The 18,657-nt window shown below is 33.4% G+C and overlaps 3 protein-coding genes and 1 long non-coding RNA gene across 4 annotated transcripts; 1 reads left to right on the top strand and 3 right to left on the bottom strand.

Moving 5' to 3' along the window:
- Positions 1 to 401: 401 nt before the first annotated feature.
- Positions 402 to 2,083, top strand: LOC126682739 (xyloglucan endotransglucosylase protein 34-like). The gene is made up of 4 exons (XM_050378490.2): positions 402 to 647; positions 736 to 836; positions 922 to 1,115; positions 1,478 to 2,083. Exons 1-4 carry the CDS (start codon positions 461 to 463, stop codon positions 1,875 to 1,877), a joined length of 882 nt encoding a protein of 293 aa, XP_050234447.1. The 5' UTR covers positions 402 to 460; the 3' UTR covers positions 1,878 to 2,083.
- A 1,676-nt stretch (positions 2,084 to 3,759) lies between these two features.
- LOC126682779 (tyrosine--tRNA ligase, chloroplastic/mitochondrial) lies at positions 3,760 to 5,516 on the bottom strand. The gene has a single exon (XM_050378537.2). It carries the CDS (start codon positions 5,431 to 5,433, stop codon positions 3,937 to 3,939), a length of 1,497 nt encoding a protein of 498 aa, XP_050234494.1. The 5' UTR covers positions 5,434 to 5,516; the 3' UTR covers positions 3,760 to 3,936.
- A 4,595-nt stretch (positions 5,517 to 10,111) lies between these two features.
- LOC126682550 (uncharacterized) lies at positions 10,112 to 13,288 on the bottom strand. The gene is made up of 2 exons (XR_008790752.1): positions 12,923 to 13,288; positions 10,112 to 10,320 (listed from the first exon to the last, which is right to left on the bottom strand). It is a non-coding gene; the product is annotated as an uncharacterized LOC126682550 (long non-coding RNA).
- Positions 13,289 to 15,249: 1,961 nt separating this feature from the next.
- LOC126681022 (glyceraldehyde-3-phosphate dehydrogenase A, chloroplastic) lies at positions 15,250 to 17,275 on the bottom strand. The gene is made up of 5 exons (XM_050376387.1): positions 17,045 to 17,275; positions 16,852 to 16,968; positions 16,429 to 16,736; positions 16,097 to 16,341; positions 15,250 to 15,928 (listed from the first exon to the last, which is right to left on the bottom strand). Exons 1-5 carry the CDS (start codon positions 17,258 to 17,260, stop codon positions 15,426 to 15,428), a joined length of 1,389 nt encoding a protein of 462 aa, XP_050232344.1. The 5' UTR covers positions 17,261 to 17,275; the 3' UTR covers positions 15,250 to 15,425.
- Between the last annotated feature and the right edge of the window lie 1,382 nt (positions 17,276 to 18,657).

Genomic DNA, 18,657 nt, shown 5'->3' with positions numbered 1-18,657 from the left:
CATTACCCTACTTACCCTCCGCACCTCCTATTCTAGTAGTATAATTATATATGACACGTTTGTTCCTTCGTGAAAAAAACCAATAAGACGGTAACAACATTAGATTCTTTAATGATAAAAAATAAATACTACACTATCGCAAATGTTCATAGACTAATATTTCGCTATTTGGATTAAAGATTTCAGTTATTGTCTAAACTCTAAAAAAGACTTCATTCATTTTTTTAGTTTTTACCCTTTTGCACATTTAACTTCCTATTAATGCTAATAATGATAGTGCCTACCAAATCCAGTTTGTCTCTTCTTTTTATTAAGAAAAATAATTCAAAAGATCACAAAATAATAATAAAAAGAAATAGCCTTATCTCCTTATTGGGTGCCTATAAATACGCACAAATTGAGTCGAGTCTGAACAAGTGAAGCTATCTCCTCCAAACAAAAACAAACAGAGAGAGAAAAGATGGCTTCTTCTGTATGCACAATTTGTCTGAGTTTGTTGGTATTGGCAACTGTAACAATGGCTGCCACGCCAAGAAAGCCGGTGGATGTACCCTTTGGTCGCAACTATATGCCTACATGGGCTTTTGATCACATCACTTACCTCAACGGAGGTTCTGAGATTCAGCTTAAGCTTGACAAGTACACTGGTAAGTCTTCACTCAACCCACATTTCATAGTCTATGCATTTTCCAGGAGAAAAACACTCACTGTTTGTGTTGAATCTGTCAACTACAGGAACTGGGTTTCAATCCAAAGGAAACTACTTGTTTGGCCACTTTAGCATGCACATCAAAATGGTTGCAGGGGACTCTGCTGGGACTGTCACTGCTTTCTATGTAAGTTCTGCTTGTTTTAACCCAACAAAAATCTTGTTTTTGGGTATTAATTAGGAAGTTTATGATGGTTAATTTGTTGGTACAGTTATCTTCTCAAAACAACGAGCATGACGAGATAGATTTTGAGTTCTTGGGGAACAGAACTGGCCAGCCATACATTTTGCAGACTAATGTTTTCACCGGAGGAGTGGGAAACAGGGAGCAGAGAATCTATCTATGGTTCGATCCTACTAAGGACTTCCACACCTATGCTATTCTGTGGAACATGTATATGATTGTGTAAGTACTTACTAATCCAACTCCGATCGACTAGATTCACGCTCGTAATGCACAAGGATTTTTCGAGTCCTACATTATGTCGTTTCCGTTTTCAAAAATAATCTTTAACTTCCAAAACTCTATGTTTGTAACTTGTTCATATAACAAATGTCTTTTCACCGCTTATGCGTTCCTCGCAATCTTCTGTACTGAAACTTGTCGAGTTTTATGTTCTAGCGTTTTTTGTTTCTGCATTTTTCGTAATCTTCCACACGATTTGTCGAGTTCTATATTTTAGAATTTATTTCATTTTCTGCATTTTACGTTTGGACATTTCATATTTAGTGCTACTTTCTAATTGAATCTTAACGTTTTTGTTTCAGGTTCCTTGTAGATGAGATTCCAATTAGGGTGTTCAAGAACTGCAAAGATTTAGGAGTGAGATTCCCATTCAACCAACCAATGAAGCTTTACTCGAGCTTGTGGAATGCAGATGACTGGGCGACAAGAGGCGGCTTGGAGAAGACAGACTGGTCTAAGGCTCCTTTTGTAGCATCCTACAAGGGTTTCCACATTGATGGATGTGAGGCATCCGTGAATGCCAAGTACTGTGAGACACAAGGCAAGCGTTGGTGGGATCAAAAGGAGTTCCAAGATCTTGATGCTGCTCAATACAGAAGACTCAGCTGGGTTCGCCAGAAATATACTATCTACAACTACTGTAATGATCGCTCTCGCTTTCCTACTATGTCACCTGAATGCAAGCGTGATCGTGATGCTTAATCCACTTATACTATACCATTGATCACGATGCTTAATCCACTTATACCACCATTGTTATAGGTGTTGCTATTCATATTCATATTCATATGTATTGTTTTAAAGAAAAAGGAGGGAAGAAGGTGGAGAGTGTATGTGTGTGTATGTGCCTTTGATTTGTTTGCTTCATTCAAATTGTTATACTACCATGAGTTCTACTATTTCATTCACATTTATATACTTTTATTGGTGGAATGTGCTTAACTTTCTCACTTGCTTTCTCGTTGGAGGCGTGAATGAAGAAGAAAAAACTCAACGGACCCCTTCTCGCTCTCTGATTCGAGGTAGAGAGGTCCGTTTAGATTCCAGTGTTCTGATTTACTCCATGTAATGCATAGAATGTGTGTTTAGCATGTGCATGGTGATAACATGGGAACTAGAAGCACAGCATTGATATGCCAACACACTAATCTATAACTTAAGCACTTGGGCATGTGCTATTATGCTAACTGCACCATAAAACAAGTATATAAATCTCAAAGGTTGCCCATGATAGTCAAATACAATATGCTAAATTGCTATTTTAATACCTACATCATGTGAATTCTGTTTAGTGACCTGAGCCAAGCACACCACCCCAAGCAAATGAAAAAACAACTAAAATTTAAGTACAAAGAAACTGCAAACAACAAACAGCATCCATAATTATCATGAAACCACATGAAGATCTCACTCTATTATCAGATGCATCCACAGTTAGATTAGCTACATATGCAAAATATAAAGGTAATGATAAAAGGTGAAGCTTTACAAAGACAAAATGGTCAATAAAAGAGAAAACCAGGAAAAGATAAATAGTAGATTGTCTGGATAGTGGGAGACAGATTTAGCAGTAGATGATCAGATCTTGGAATTATTTGAAATGAAATCTTCAGTGAAAGAGAATCTAAGTATCATTTAGCATTTTCTGGTTCTACATTCAAGAAAATGAGAGAACAAAACACAAGCATGTGAATTATAAAACCGACCCTCACCTTGTGTCAGCCAAAAGTGGAGAAAACAGCTTATTTTTAATCAATTTTCATAATCATGTTCTATAACAATTTCATATGCTGTTTTGGCCAATACCAACATCAAGAAGTGGCACACTATCAGAGAAGATCTAGTTAGCATATCAATACAGATTTTTCAACTTCAAGATTTGATGATGTTCCTAAAACTAAAATGAATTCTATTTTGGTTTTAATGTATCAAAACATCAAAATAAACACAACCAATTCTATTTTACTTATGAAAAATGGTTTGATCTATTAGCCACTTTTATTTTAACCTTTACCATAGCTACATAATTGATAAGTTACAGCTTCTTCGTGTTCCAAGGTATACCTAATCATGTGTTGGACTAGGGCAGGTTTGGACTGCAGCCAACCAGGCCTGACTCTATTCCGAAAAATGGTTCCAAAAACAGCCAAAATAAAAATTGCAGAGTTCTTTTCATATAATCCAAATAGACAACCATCCAGCTTTCCAGTTATCCAAATTAATCTAATTGATATGCATAAAGCCAAACCTTCTAGGGAACACAAAACATCTCATATTTTCTACAGTTACAAGCCATAAGAGAGAAAGAAGAGGAAGATAAAATAAACTATTTACCTGTGTAATGCTGAGTGTAATTAGCATATCAACAAGCACAAGACTATTTGTTCAAAAGTTCAACAAGTCCTCATGAAAGACATAACATGGTAGAGGAAATCTTTGTAATAAACTTCTCAAATAACCTCATCGAGTAACTTTTAGCAGATGAAATTAGGTACCTTGTAATGCAGTATGCTATGTAGCACGAATACAAAAACGCCGAAACAATAAAAGCTGAAACAATGAAATGGAAAATGGAGAAACGATATATTCTACAAAAAAATGTTATAAATGTAGACTTTTGGAATTTCAAGAGTATTTCTGAAAATGGAAACAAAACGCTGAAACAGAAGAACGAAGAAGTTTATGTGCAACATTGGCAGTATGGAAACTCCCAAGCAAGAGAAATAATTATAGTAAATTGTAAACTATGCAACAACAGCAATCAAGATATTCGTACAATGACCTTGTTCTTCTTGCCGGCAGATAGAAGGAGGACTTTCCCATCCACAATATCTTCATGCTCAATTCTCTTATTTTCACTATCAACTCTGCTATTGTTCAAGTACAGGCCTCCTTGCTTTAATAGACGGCGTGCAGCTGATTTGCTATCAAGCAAGCCAGCAGAAATTGACAAATCAATTAGGGAAAGATGGAGCACCTGATCATAGGACAAAGAGCATGAAGGAACATCCTCAGCAATGCCCTCAATCATTTTCCAGTCCAGTTTAGTGTCAGCTCCAGGTCTCAAAGCCTCAGTAGCCTTAAGAGCCTCATCGAGACCATCTTCACCATGCACGAACCGTGTCACTTCCTCAGCAAGCCTACGCTGAGCCATATTAGGCACATAACCAGGTTTCTTCATTTCTTTATCCAACTTATCAATCTCATCTAAGTCCATGAAAGTAAGGATCTTGAGGAACCTAATAACATCATCATCAGGAACAGAGAAAAAGTACTGATAAAACTTATATGGTGACAAGAATGCAGGGGAAAGCCAAACGGCACCTTCTTCCGATTTTCCAAATTTAGTTCCATCGCTCTTTAATAGAAGAGGGAATGTCAAGCCGTAGGCCTCATTTCCATCTTCGGGCTGAAGAATTTTGCGAATAAGATCAGTACCAGCAGTTATATTACCCCACTGATCACTCCCACCAATCTCAACATTAATACCCTCATTTTTAAAAAGGTGAACAAAATCATAACCCTGCAATAACTGATAAGTGAATTCAGTATAGCTCATCCCTTGTTCAGATTCAAGCCTCTTCTTCACACTCTCTTTATTAATCATGGTACCAACCCTAGCATACTTCCCTACTAGTTTCAAAAAATCAAGCAATCTAACATCTTTCCACCAATCATAGTTATTCAAAACAACAACCGGGTTATTCAAATTGACATTAATATTGAAAATTCTAGTGAGAGTATTACTAATCCCAACGATATTCTTTTCCAAACTATGAACATCAAGATCAGGTCTTTCTATGGTTTTACCAGAAGGGTCGCCAATTCTAGCAGTGGCACCACCAATCAAGGCAAAAGCTTTATGGCCGCATCTTTGAAACCAAGAAAGCACAATAATACCAATAAGATTACCCAGGTGTAAACTTTCGGCTGTTGGGTCAAAACCACAATAAACTTTAAGAGTTTTATTAGAAACTGAACAAGCTGACCTCAAATTTTCACTGGTGACCGACTCTAGCAAGCCCCTTTCTTCCAAGATACTGACAACATTGAGGCGGTGGCTTGATTCTTGGGATTGGGTTGCAGGGGCGGTGGTTTGGTGATGGATAGCTGATTGGAGGGACCTAATAGAGGTGTGATTTTTCTTGAGAATTGAGAACTTGGGGGAGAGTGGGTAAGAGAAGGGAAAAGAGAAGAGTTTGAGTTGGGGATGAGTGGAGAAGAGAAGGGTTCTTGCAGCAGCAGCACTTGCTGCCATTGTTGTGGGAGTGTTTGGTTAATCTGTTGCAGAGTTTGGTGATATGGCTTTTGGGTTTTGGGCGCCACATAAAAATGCTAACATTGACCCACAGCCATTTTTCAAGAGGAAATTACACCATTTATCAAAAAAAATGAAAATAATTACAAAAATATATGTTGACTTTTTTCATTTACAAAAATATTAATAATATTTACAAAAGTACAAAAAAATAAAAAATAATATCAAACATATGGTATATACTGTGGGTATAATGTTAGTATACTAATAAACTAACATTATATCAACATTATACCAAAATTATACCAACATTATACATACTGAGATTTTATTAATATTAAATGAAAATTTACCAAAATTACATCAAATCGTATACTGAAAATTAAATTAATAATATACCAAAATTATACCATCAGTATACCAAGAGTATACAAATTCTCTAGTTCATTACCAACTATAGTGAAAAATACACATAAAAAAATACATGTTATCAACTAGAAAATATATATAAAAATTTATAATCAATATACCAAAAATATACTGAAATTATACCAATAATAAACCAAATATTATTTTTAAATTATCTGATTTATAGTTTTAATATTCCAAAATTATACCATAATTATACCGACATTATACAAATCGTACTTTTGTAATTAATTTTCATTTTTTTGATACTTTTGTAATTAATTTTAAATCAGTCGTATTTTTGTAAATAAAAAAAGTTTACAGGTACTTTTGTCATCGTCCCATTTTTCAATATATTTAGCCCATTTCATCTTTTAAAATTGGGCTAAGTACACAAATCCCCTTAAATCATGTTTGGTTTCCATTAGTGTCTCACAAAATACAGCTTTTCATTAATACCCAAAAACTTAGAGAAAATTAGGATAAATACTCTATTTTTAAAAATAATTTGATTTTCTACCTTAATAAAGAAAAGATAAAGAAAATACCTCACTTTTTTATTGTTTTTATTTTTTTATTCTAACACATGTTTATATTATAATTATGCATAACTTTTATTATTATTTTATTCTAACCACTTTTTTTTACTCTAGTGACAACTGTCACTTTTTTGTTTTTTCTTTCTCTTTCTTTCTTCTTCTTCTCCTTCTTCTCTGCTTGTTTTTTCCCGCCATTTTTTTCTTCTTCTTCTTATTTTTTTTTCTTTTCTTCTTCTTTTCTTTTCCATTTTTATTCTCTTCTTCTTCGCCGCTCCGCCATCAGTCCGCCGCCGCTCCGCCATCTTTCTACTGTCGTTCTCCGTTCGTTTCATATTTGATTTTAAATTTTTTTTTTCTTAATTCGTGGTGATTTATACGATTTATGTTAACTTTCAGATCTAAATAAATTACTCTTTGATTTTTTCAATTTTAGATCTAAAAATCTGCGTGAAAAACGATTTTCTGCAAACAAAACAGCATCTGATTATCATATGAGTATCACTGCATTATCATCACATTATCATAGCACTGCAGAAAAGATAATTTTTATATAGAAAAACATCCTCTGATTATCATATGAGTATCACTATATTATCATGTAATTATCATTATAACATTGCAGGAAAAAAAATTCTGCAGAAAATAATGTTTGATTATCATATCGTTATCATAATATTATCATATATCGTTATCATAACATTATCATATGATACTTACATGAAAAAAAATTACAGAAATAGCGTCATATGATAATGTTTTATCATATGATAACGAGATGATAATATTTATGGTACATATATGATAACATCTATGATAATGTATGATAAAATAGTGTTTGATTATCATGTCGTTATCATAACACCGGAGTATGATAATTAGATGATAATGAATTGTGATAAGGTTATGATAACTAGATGATAACGTACGTGAAAATAGAATAACAAAAAGATTCATGCCACCGGTATGATAATCAGAAGATAATAAAATAATAAAATTATGATAATAGTATGATAATATGATACCTATATGTAAAACAATTACAGAAAAATTATGATAATGAGATGATAATATAAAGATAATAATATGATACTTGTATGAAAAAAATAATTACAAAAGATTATGATAACGAGATGATAATGTGAAGATAATAGTATGATAATATGATACATGTATGAAAAAAAAATAATTACAAAAAAATTATGATAATAAGATGATAAGGTGAAGATAATAGTATAATAATATGACCTTATTATACTTTATTATTATACTACTTTCTTCACATTATCATCTCGTTATCATAATTTTTATGTAATTTTTTTCATATAGGTATCATATTATCATACTGTTATCATAATTTTATTATTATTATTATTATGTTGTTGTCATAACATTATCATTAGGTACAATAATACATTATCATCTTGGTATCATATGAGTATATTATGATAACGAGATGATAATACAGTGATAACAACATGATAGTCATTTTTTTTTGTAGAAAATCATTCTTAATGCAGTGTTATGATAACAACATGATAATACAGTGATACTCATATGATAATCAGAGACTGTTTTTTTTATAATTTTTTTTCTGCAGTGTTATGATAATCATATGATAATCAGATGCTGTTTTTTTTGCAGAAAATTGTTTTTTGTGCAGAAAATCGTTTTTTCATCATAATATCATTTTTTTCAATTAAAGTTTTAGATCTAAAATTGAAAAAAAAATTAGAGTAATTTATTTATATCTGAATGTTAAAAAATCGCAATAATCACCATGAATTAAAGAAAAAATAAAATATGAATGAATAATGCAGCGACAGTGGAGTAATGAAGAAACGGCGGCGAAGCGATGAAGGAACGGCGAAAAAAGAAAAATGGAGAAGAAATAAAGAAGAAGAAGAAAATTGATGAAGAAAAAAAACACAGAAGAAGAAGAAGAAGAAAAAGAAGAAAAAAGAGAAGAGAGGAAAAAAAAAGGAAAAGTAAAAATATGACAGCTGTTAGATAAGGTACTTAGAGTAAAAAATTAATAGAAAGTAGGTATAATTATAATATAAACATGCTTTAGAGTAAAAAAATAAAATCATTGAAATTATGAGGCATTTTCTTTATCTTTTTTTTATTGAGGTAGGAAATCAAATTATTTTACAAAATAGAGTATTATCCTAATCTTCCCAAAAACTTAAGATGAGCTGGTTTACTAAAAAAGTAAGACATTTATACCCCTTTCTTCTCCAACTCACTGGAGAATAAGAAACTGAAAGGATCTGCCGTTATTATCCTTTCAGCCATAGACGACGATGCTTCCATGTCCACCTCCACCGTTAACTTCCCGACGTCGGCGATTGTTGATGCTATTTAAACCGATGTCGTTATAACAGTGTTGCTTCAAATCTCTTTTTTCTTTCAAATCTGGGCCATGTCTCTGATGATATGGCTATGGTGGATCTTAATTTAACTGTTAATACCTATTTGCTCTTATTCAGTAATAATCTATACTATATATATAAAAGCACGGATGGGGGGCAGGCAAATTTACTGAATAATCCTTTTCAGTTTACTACTAAATAAAAGTTTTATAGTCATTAACTAATTAGTTATTTAATTAATCACTATTATAATTAAAGTCCTAATTAGAACAGATAGTTAAATTATCTCCAATTAAATCTTTAATATGTAAAAAATAACTAAATTGTCTCCAAATTAGTAGGAATACCTATCTTTTAGTTTGATTGAACTACAAAATTAAAATGCTGTATTTGATCAATATATTATTATTTAAATTTCTATCTTATTATTTTTAAAGATATTATTAATAAAATTTAATTAATTATTTAATTATGGTTATTATATTTACTTTTACAATTTTTTTAACTAATTTAATATTAATTATAAATAAAAAATTGATATAATTATAATAAATTTACTAATATATTCATTGAGGAGTTACGTTACGAGCCACATGCATAACACGTAATGCAAAACTAGTAGTTTTTAAATGTGTCGTTGAAGAAAAATGAAATATCATTTAGTTGATATTAGTTGATATTTGGTTGACATTTGATTGATATCTGGTTGATTTTCAATTTATTTCGGTTAACCTTTAAATGACATTTGGATGATCTTGAAAATTTAATAAAATTATAAAATAAGAGTTTCAGGAAATTAAAGCAAACTCGCCAAAACAATCGAAATTAACGTTTGTCAATATTAAAGAGGGAAAATATGGTAATAATAGTTTTTAAATGTGTCGTTGAAAAAAAATAAAAAATTATTTAGTTGATCTTTGGTTAACATTTGGTTGATATCTGGTTGATTTTTAATTTATTTTGGTTGACATTCGGTTGGCTTTTAGTTGACATTTGATTAATTTTCTGTTGGCATTTGGATGATCCTTAAAATTTAGTGAAATTATAAAATAAGAGTTTCAACAAATTAAAAGAAACTCGCCAAACAGTTGAAATCAACGTATGTTAATATTAAGGAGGGGAAACATGGTAATAATAATTTTTAAACGTGTTGTTGAAGAAAAATGAAAAATCATTTAGTTGGTATTTAATTGACAATTGGTTGATATCTAATTGATTTTCAATTGCTTTTCGGTTGATTTTTTGGCTAACGAATGAGTCACTCAATTATCGGTACGTCTAGTAATACATGACAAATAAATAAACGAATATTTGAAATTTAAAGTTGACAACGAATTTATTTATAATTACAAAAACACATAATAAACAAACGAATAGTTGAAAAATCAATCATCCTTATACAAATAAAGCATCCAACTTCTTTTAAAAAAATAAAATAATAAATAAAGAAAGCATCCAACTACTAAAATTATCATAAAATCTAGTATACTAATTAACCTTTAATTATCAAAAATCAAACTAATCATTTTTGTCTTTCATAGAAAATGAAGTACCCATCTCAAAAACACCTACAGAAAACCAAAATCAAATTTATTAGAGTTAAACAAAGACCTTCTGGGATATGGGTTCCAGAAACACCACAAAACAAAATCAAAAAGTGACGATGAAGTTGCTTGTCCGAGTTGTGGTTCCAAAACTCGAACCAACTTCACCACCATACATCTTCTTACAAATTCTTCCATCTCTATAAAATTCTTTCTTCTTAACCATAAAATGAAACTTTCTTAATAATTTTTTGCTTCTAATACTGCTGATAAGCCATAGCAATTGAATTAAGAAAATCAAAACTATACCACAACTGTCAAAAAGAAAAAAGAAAAAACTTAGAACATAAAATTAAATAATATATTCAAAAACAGAAAAATATATTAAAAGGATATCACAGTAAAGACTTGTCACGACCCAATCTCAGAGCCGAGACCGGCGCTAGGGAATGGGAGTGGTTGCTCCAAAACCCGTAGCAAGCTTAAAAACGTAAAATAATTTTTCGCAAAACATAAACGTCATGCATGACATAAATAAACACGTGTCATGCAGAAGCACACATGCCAGGCACACATATCCTCTGGCAGTCACAATATATATAACGCAGCAAGCGTAAAACGTTTAAGACTTTAAAACGGTAAAGTTATATTTACAGAAAGCTACACATACAAGCTGACTTACAAAACACTTATCTACTGCAGCTCTAAGAGTAAAGTACTGTTTCTTTACATACTCAAAAATACAGACTTCTGGAAGTAGGATAGAAGTCCGTTGCTTCAAAACGTCTTTACCCTGAAAGGAAATCTGTGAGGGGTCAGTATATTGGGATATACTGAGTGAGTTCATACATTTACTAATAAGTATTCAAATAAAATCATAAACGATACTTAATCGTATGCAGCCAAGTACATGATCTGAATGAAACCTTAATCCTCAAACATACTAATAATCAATCGATCAACCCAATCATAAATATCAATTGCGAGTCCAACTCGCTGGTGGCCCAGCCACTAGATACGGGGACTTCCAGGCTACACCGTAGCCGAGTTCACTCTGCGTATCGAAATCATAACCCAATCGTAAATTTCATATTCATCATCAGCTCCCAGCTGAGGCATATCAAAACTGGTGATCACACAGTCCTATTGTCGCCCAATAGGTAGCACGTTCCATCGGATCAATACTGGTTTCAAATCAAGCATATGCAATTCATAAAAAGAATTTGCATCGCAATCATGTAAAACAAACATAAAGCAATATAAAATATTTGCTTAAATAAATACTTTAAAAGCAAATCGTATAAACTCACAGAAAACACTTATCCAAAAATATGTCGGGGCTTTAGAACGTCAAGCTTCCCGAGCTCCTGGTCCAGCTCCTTCTTGCCTCGCTGGATCTAAAATAATTTCAAAACATTTGACTCATATCAGAATCCTATTCTAAGATTGACTCTAGACTCGAGACTCGACATATTGAACTCTTATTAATCGTCGTGCTTCTCACGCATATCCCATTAAACAATATCAAACTCGTTTACGGATCGCAAATTACTTCCAATTCAATCTTCTTATAACCTCATTAGGTTAACTACTATTCGATTTCCGATTCAATACGCGTAATTAATTCAATCGAAGTACGAAGACTCAGGGTGCGAGAATCAAAGGGTGCACGCTCGTGCAGGGAGGTACACGTTCGTGTACCTTGGTACACGTTCGTGTACCATATGATGGTACACGTTCGTGTACCTTAGTACACGTTCGTGTACCATTGATGGTACACGTTCGTGTACCACAAGTACACGTTCGTGTACCACAGTACACGATCGTGTACTATCGTGCACGATCCCCCGGAATCGATTTCCGGGGTTTCCGACCTGCTATATACGTAAAAACGCTCCAAACTCAGCCAAAACGCGTATTCTAAGCTCAAAACGCTATATATCAATCCTATACTCGATAAAACAATAAAATCGTTTCGTGGCTTAAAACTTTGAATCGATATAACTCAAAATATAATCAACGAAACAGTAAAACGTCAAGCTTACCGTGATTCGCCTCGAGAATACGATCAATTCGAGTTATTAAACGTCGAAAATGGACGAGAAACGGAATCGAGCGACGGAACCGTACGTAATCGCCGTCGAAAACGAGAGAAAGGAGAAAGGAGATGAAGGTTCTGTAACCTTCATCTGAAGGTTTGAATCATATGTATAATGGCTAACTTGCCATTTGGTCCTTGAAACTTTTCAAATGTTTCAATTTAATCCAAAACTTATTCAATTAATCTTTCTATTAATTCAAATACGTATTATTTATCTCCGAATAAATAATACTAACTTAAAATATAGATTGCCATCGAAAATCCTCAAATTTCTATTTTCGGGCTTAATTGGCTAATTTGCACTTTAGCCCCTAAACTTTTCAAAATTTACAATTTAGCCCTAAAATGCTTCCACATCCAACTTTTCATAATAACTCCTTTAATCCCGCTAATTGACTCATCAAATTTTTATTCTAAATTTCCGATATAATCAAATTAAATTCTCCTTAATTTAATTTATCGGAAATCTCGAACGTGGCACGACTTAATTACCTTAAAATATCTTGGGGTATTACAAGACTGTACAAGTTCAAGAACAACTAAAAGAAGAGGTGAGAATTGTGGAGCAAAACCCGTCGCTCTTCCTCCGGTTGTCGGAGCATAAACGGAGGTCGTCGGAGCATGAATAGTGGCCGTTCTTTTGAAAACTGAAAACTTCACTATAATCAGGCCGCTTCCAATTGTTCGTTCTTTAAAAACTGAATCGCCGATCACTAAATCGATACGATGAAAGCGAAGATGGAGAAGGAAATGTTGATGGAGGAAGTAATTCTTCTAGTTGGTGGTGGTTGTTGACTCTCAGATCTAATAGTAGTTGGTGGGAACAAGTATAATCAGCGTGAGTAAATAATGAAGGGTAAAAAGGGATTAAAAATATTTTGAGTTATAAATGAAAACTTTTAAATCCAAATGAGAGATTCCTGCATATTTTTTATTTTTAAGTCGCTAACGTATCATTTTTACAACAAGCCAATAATCATTTGCGATAGGAAATCTTTATTTATTACTTATTTTTTTATCATCAAACATTTGCACATAACTAACGCTTCACAGGTTTGTTGCACGAATGACGTGGCACAACTGTTGCGTTGTATAATTATTCTAAAATAACTCATAGTTTTTAGCAAATATTTTATGAAAGTTGATTTCTTTATATACTCACCCGAATGATCTTTTTAAAATGACATTAAATAATATTATGATAACTTAATGGTATAAGCAGTGTTTTCAAACCCGGACCGGACCGGCCGGTTCAACCGGTTAAACCGGGAACCGGAGGCCAGTCCGGTTCAATTGCTGCTTAATACCCGGATTTACGGTTCAACCAGTTTGAACCGGAAAACCCGCAAGAACCGGAAACCCGTTGGACCGTAAAACCCATCAAACCCGGCCGGTTCACAGTAAACCCAAATAAAAGGGATGATTCCAAATGATAGGGGTTGAGAAGATGATGGTTTGGTTGGTTCTCTAGATCCGCTGGGATTTAAGAGATTTAATTCAAAGAAAAATAATAGCAAATCTTTACCTTTTAGTTTATATATAACAGTAGAAGCTTTAGTTTTAATTTATGTATAAGCTTCATTAAAGAGATGATATAAATATATGCTCTTATATTTGGTTTATGTGAAAGCTTTAGTTTGATGGTGAGAAAGATGATTATGGCGGCTGGGTGTTAATATTTTGAGAAAAGAGATGACAATAGCTAGGTTAAAAAGTTGAGGTAATAGGTTATTTATTGGGCTGGGCCCATATGATTGTTTGTTTTTAAATATAATAAATTTAAGAAAGTCACATGATTAGTTTATTTTGTTTATGTTTCAGATTTGTTTTTACATATATTATAATTTATGTAAATACTTTTATTTTTTAGTTAAACGGTTGAACCAGCGGTTGAACCGGTTCAACCGGTTGAACCTTGAACCGCTGGACACACCGGGTCTGCTAGCGGTCCGGGTTTTAAAACATTGGGTATAAGAATAAAAAATGTTTAAGATCTATATTCTAAATATGTTAAATTTAGTTCAAAATATTCATTTTGCCCTTTAAATTTGAAAAAAAATAAATAAATCAAATAAGATTAACCTCATGATTTTCAACAAAAACATCTTTAAAATAGCCATTTTGGATTAAAAAAAACCACCATAAAAAATAAAGGATTTTAACTCGTTCTACTTCTTCAATTCTAAATGGTCCAATAATTTGTTGTCACCTCGACTCCAATTATTAAGAGGATAAAATGGCCGAAATAGTCAAAGTGTGAGTGTTTTTGTACAAAAACCATGAACTTGTCCTTAATGATATTTTGCGCCAAGTTGAGGGGCAAAATGAACAGTTGTATATTTAATACTAATCAAGTTAATCCCAAAATTAGCAGTGAAGTGAGCTAATATTTTGTAGTATTTAATTGGTGTCTCTCTATCTAATCAATATTTTACAATTTATCATAGAGTTGTTCAGCATAAAAATTGGACTAAACTCATTTTAAGATTTTTAAACTTTTATTTTTTGATTCATGAAGTCCTTCAACTTTTATTTGATTTTCTCAAATTTTTAAATTTTTATTTTTTGATTTATTAGGTCCCTCAATTTCTATTTGACTTTCTCAGGTCCTTAAACTTTTTTTTGTTTTATTAGGTCCTTAAACAAAAATTCATTTAAGGACCCAATAAACCAAAAAATAAACAATTAGGGATTTGAGAAAGGCAAATAAAAGTTGAAAGACCTGATGAAACAAAAAATGAAAGTTTAAAGACCCGAAAAAATCAAATAGAAGTTAAGGGAGCTAATAAAACAAAAATGTATAGTTTAAGGAGCTCAAAATAGATTTAGCCTGAAAATTGAAAAGATTATAATTGATGAGAAGTAAGATTCTTTATTGAAGGAAAATGAGTTCAACAATATAATTATACATTCTTGAGAAAAATAGAAAGTTCAAAAACCAAACTAGGAAATGAACAAATGAAGTAGACAAAATCAGAAATTACATTGTGCAAGATTAGATAAACATATAAATATATATATAGATCCTCTATTTCCAGTTGTCGGCAACAATGTGAGCCAAATCAACGACCCTTTGAGAGTAACCCCATTCATTATCATACCAAGCAATCACCTTAACCATGTCGTCTCCCATCACCATTGTCAATGATGAATCAATTGATGATGAAACATCTGTGCACCTGAAATCAACCGACACAAGCGGCTCGTCGCACACTGACAGGATTCCCTTCAGTTCGTTATCTGCACTTTCTCTGAATGCGGCGTTTACTTCTTCGGCGAAGGTCTTTTTCTCGACCTGAACGACGAGATCGACGACTGAGACATTCGGAGTAGGGACTCGCAAGGCAATGCCGTTAAGTTTGCCCTTGAGACTTGGAAGAACAAGCGCAACTGCCTTGGCTGCACCAGTAGATGTTGGAACTATGTTAAGAGCTGCGGCTCTTGCTCTTCTTAGGTCACGGTGGCTCGCATCGAGTAGCCTTTGGTCACCGGTGTATGAGTGAGTTGTTGTCATCGTACCCTTGATGATTCCTGCAAACAATAACTTGTCAGGTTTTGATTAATTGGCTGCATGTAACACGGAAACAGAAATACTGAAACAAAAAATGTCGAAGTTGAAATGGCAAAACAACAGTTTCTTACAAGAATAGGTTATAATGCAAGAATTAAGTTGAGATTGTAAGGAATTGGTTGGATTACCGAATTTCTGGTCAAGGACCTTGACAAAGGGAGCAAGACAGTTAGTAGTGCAAGAAGCATTGCTAATGATAGGCTCATCAGGATCGTAACCATCAGCATTGACTCCTACGACATAGGTCGGGATGTCACCCTTTCCGGGGGCTGTGATCAGCACCTTCTTAGCTCCTGCCTGAATGTGCTTCCCTGCACCATCCCTGTCCACGAACACTCCTGTCCCTTCTATCACCAGGTCGATCCCCAACTCCCTATATCATTGCGCATCATTCATAATTTTTTTAGCAACGTGGCACTACTATATTAATGAAAGAGGGAAGTTGGAGATATATTCTTACCCCCACGGAAGGTTGACGGGGTTGCGGTCGGAAACAACTTGGATGACCTTGCCATCGACAGAGATTCCATCAGTACCGACAGGCTTGACATCAGCGTCGAAGATGCCAAGAGTGGAATCGTACTTTAGAAGGTGAGAAGCTTGCTTGATACCACCAGTGTCGTTGATGGCAATGACATCAAGAGGGGAGTCCTTGCGTCCGTGCCAGCACCTCAAGAAGTTCCTGCCAATCCTACCGAATCCATTTATAGCCACTTTCAGCTTAGCCTCAGCAACAGTTTTCCTGTATCCTCCATTGCTGCTTCCAACCTTTGTCACATACAAACATTCCAAATTAACCAACACAATTCTCCACAGAAATCAATTTAATTGATGAACTAAAAGAAATGAATTAGATGATCGGTATATAATTGATGAAACTCACGGCAGAAGTCTGGAAAGCAACGACAGAGAGGAAATCATCAGAAGTTTTCTTGTTGAAGGAAAGGAAAGCTGACGAGTTACGGAGTCCTGAAAATTCCTGAAAACCCTTACCATTGCCCTGAAATGAAGAAAAGAAATGGATGAGCATAATAAGTAAATAAGCAACAAATGAAGAGGAGAAATGAAATGAAAACCTGAAGGGGTGGTTTGGCTACAGCGAAAGTAGCCGAGGCCATAGTTTGGTGTGGAAGGAAAACAAAAGGAAACGGTGAAGTTGAGCAGTAGTAATAGTGGAAGAAGAGAAGTAAGATTATGTGGTTGATGGTTTTTGAGGAGGAAAATAAGTGAGGATCAGATTTTGGATATTCAATGTATGGCTGTGCTTCTATTTTCTCTTTTTGTGTCAACATTTCTATTTCTCATTTTCCATCTTAAATCTACTATACTTTTTTACACATTTAATCTCTCTAAATGTTTACGCTAACTACATCCAATTTGTCAAAATTAATACGGTTCAAATCTTGATCGGTATATAAAATTTAACGGTTTTTTCAGCGCCAGCTAAAATTTATTGATATTTCTCATTTCGATACTCATTTTTAGCTAATTGAGCTCACATTTGAGTTCAAGCATGATATTAATTCACATTATCCCTTCAAAATAAGATAGACTTATTAATTAATTTCAGTTTTGTGTTTATACCTATATTTGCAAGGTAGTCCAAATATTGTAAGCTAGCTAGTGATCACATGTTCTAAAGAAGAAATTCAGATAACACTATCATTGGATGAATGGCCAATTTTTGTTTGGCTTGCCACATCTTCCCATTTCCTTTTTACTTAAATAATAACCATCTTCTCGCATTCAGTGTAATATATAATATTAGTTGTACTTGTATGGATTATAGCATTTAGTAAACTCATCCCAGAGTAAATTATTACGCCAATTAGGATAAACATTATGTGAGCGTAATAAAATATATCCAATTATTTTTCCCTTTTTTTTTGTTTATGGTCCATGAAAAAAATTAAGTCTAACATATTTTTGATAAGTATATTTCAATTGTACCTAATTATATATATATTTAGACACTTATTTTTCGGACAGGTAAAAAGTGATAAGAAACTGAAACGTCCAATGATGATTTCCAGAGAAACCCGTCCAAGTGACGAGCTTTCGATTTGCTTGCTGGAATTTAAGCAGACGTAATCTGTGCACAGTTGCAAATTTGGAGGGTTAAAACGTAATTACGTAAATAGCCCATAAAAATCCAAAGAAATTGTAATTAATCTAAGTCTAGAAAATGGACTAATTGCCATATCGTAGAAGTTTATAGGCCAATTTACAAGTTTGACGGACTAAAATTGACCTTAACCAAACCTATAGGGTCCGAAGAATCTTTTTAACACTTTCGTGCACCAAAACGCACTTTTAGCAATCTTTTACTTAGCCACCAATTTTAAATCCGAATTTAATTTAAAAGATAGCAACACTTAATAACTTATCACTTCACACACTTTCATCCTAAAATATTCTAGAATGTTCTAGAAGATTATAGGAAACCCTAGGTCATCTTTAAGCACTATAAATACAGCCTTAAGTTAGTCTGGCTAAAGGTGGCATACAAACCCTAAAAATAGACAGTAGAATTCGGCCACCACACACACACACACAATCCACTCCTGAAAACACTAAACATGTGTTAATTCTCAAAAAACGCGACATCCGCACGGATTCGAAGCTGGATTCTGCATCCACTTCGCCAGCAAACGAGCTAAGGACTCAGACCGGTAATTCTGAGGACCCT

The sequence above is a fragment of the Mercurialis annua genome, linkage group LG5 (genome assembly GCF_937616625.2).
Source record: "Mercurialis annua linkage group LG5, ddMerAnnu1.2, whole genome shotgun sequence".
NCBI classification, from domain to species: domain Eukaryota; kingdom Viridiplantae; phylum Streptophyta; class Magnoliopsida; order Malpighiales; family Euphorbiaceae; genus Mercurialis; species Mercurialis annua.
The sequence above is the reverse complement of the archived record's forward strand: the minus strand, read 5'-3'. Positions and strand labels throughout refer to the sequence as shown.

Excerpts from the sequence above, each read along its gene's own strand:
- LOC126681022 (XM_050376387.1), bottom strand. The coding sequence starts at position 17,260 with ATGTTGACACAAAAAGAGAAAATAGAAGCACAGCCATACATTGAATAT. Across the intron at positions 16,969-17,044 it reads TAGCCAAACCACCCCTTCAG|GGCAATGGTAAGGGTTTTCA; the intron begins GTTTTCATTTCA and ends TCTTCATTTCAG. Across the intron at positions 16,342-16,428 it reads CCCGTCAACCTTCCGTGGGG|GGAGTTGGGGATCGACCTGG; the intron begins GTAAGAATATAT and ends GCAATGATATAG.
- LOC126682779 (XM_050378537.2), bottom strand. The coding sequence starts at position 5,433 with ATGGCAGCAAGTGCTGCTGCTGCAAGAACCCTTCTCTTCTCCACTCAT.
- LOC126682739 (XM_050378490.2), top strand. The coding sequence starts at position 461 with ATGGCTTCTTCTGTATGCACAATTTGTCTGAGTTTGTTGGTATTGGCA. Across the intron at positions 648-735 it reads TAAGCTTGACAAGTACACTG|GAACTGGGTTTCAATCCAAA; the intron begins GTAAGTCTTCAC and ends TGTCAACTACAG. Across the intron at positions 1,116-1,477 it reads TGGAACATGTATATGATTGT|GTTCCTTGTAGATGAGATTC; the intron begins GTAAGTACTTAC and ends TTTTTGTTTCAG.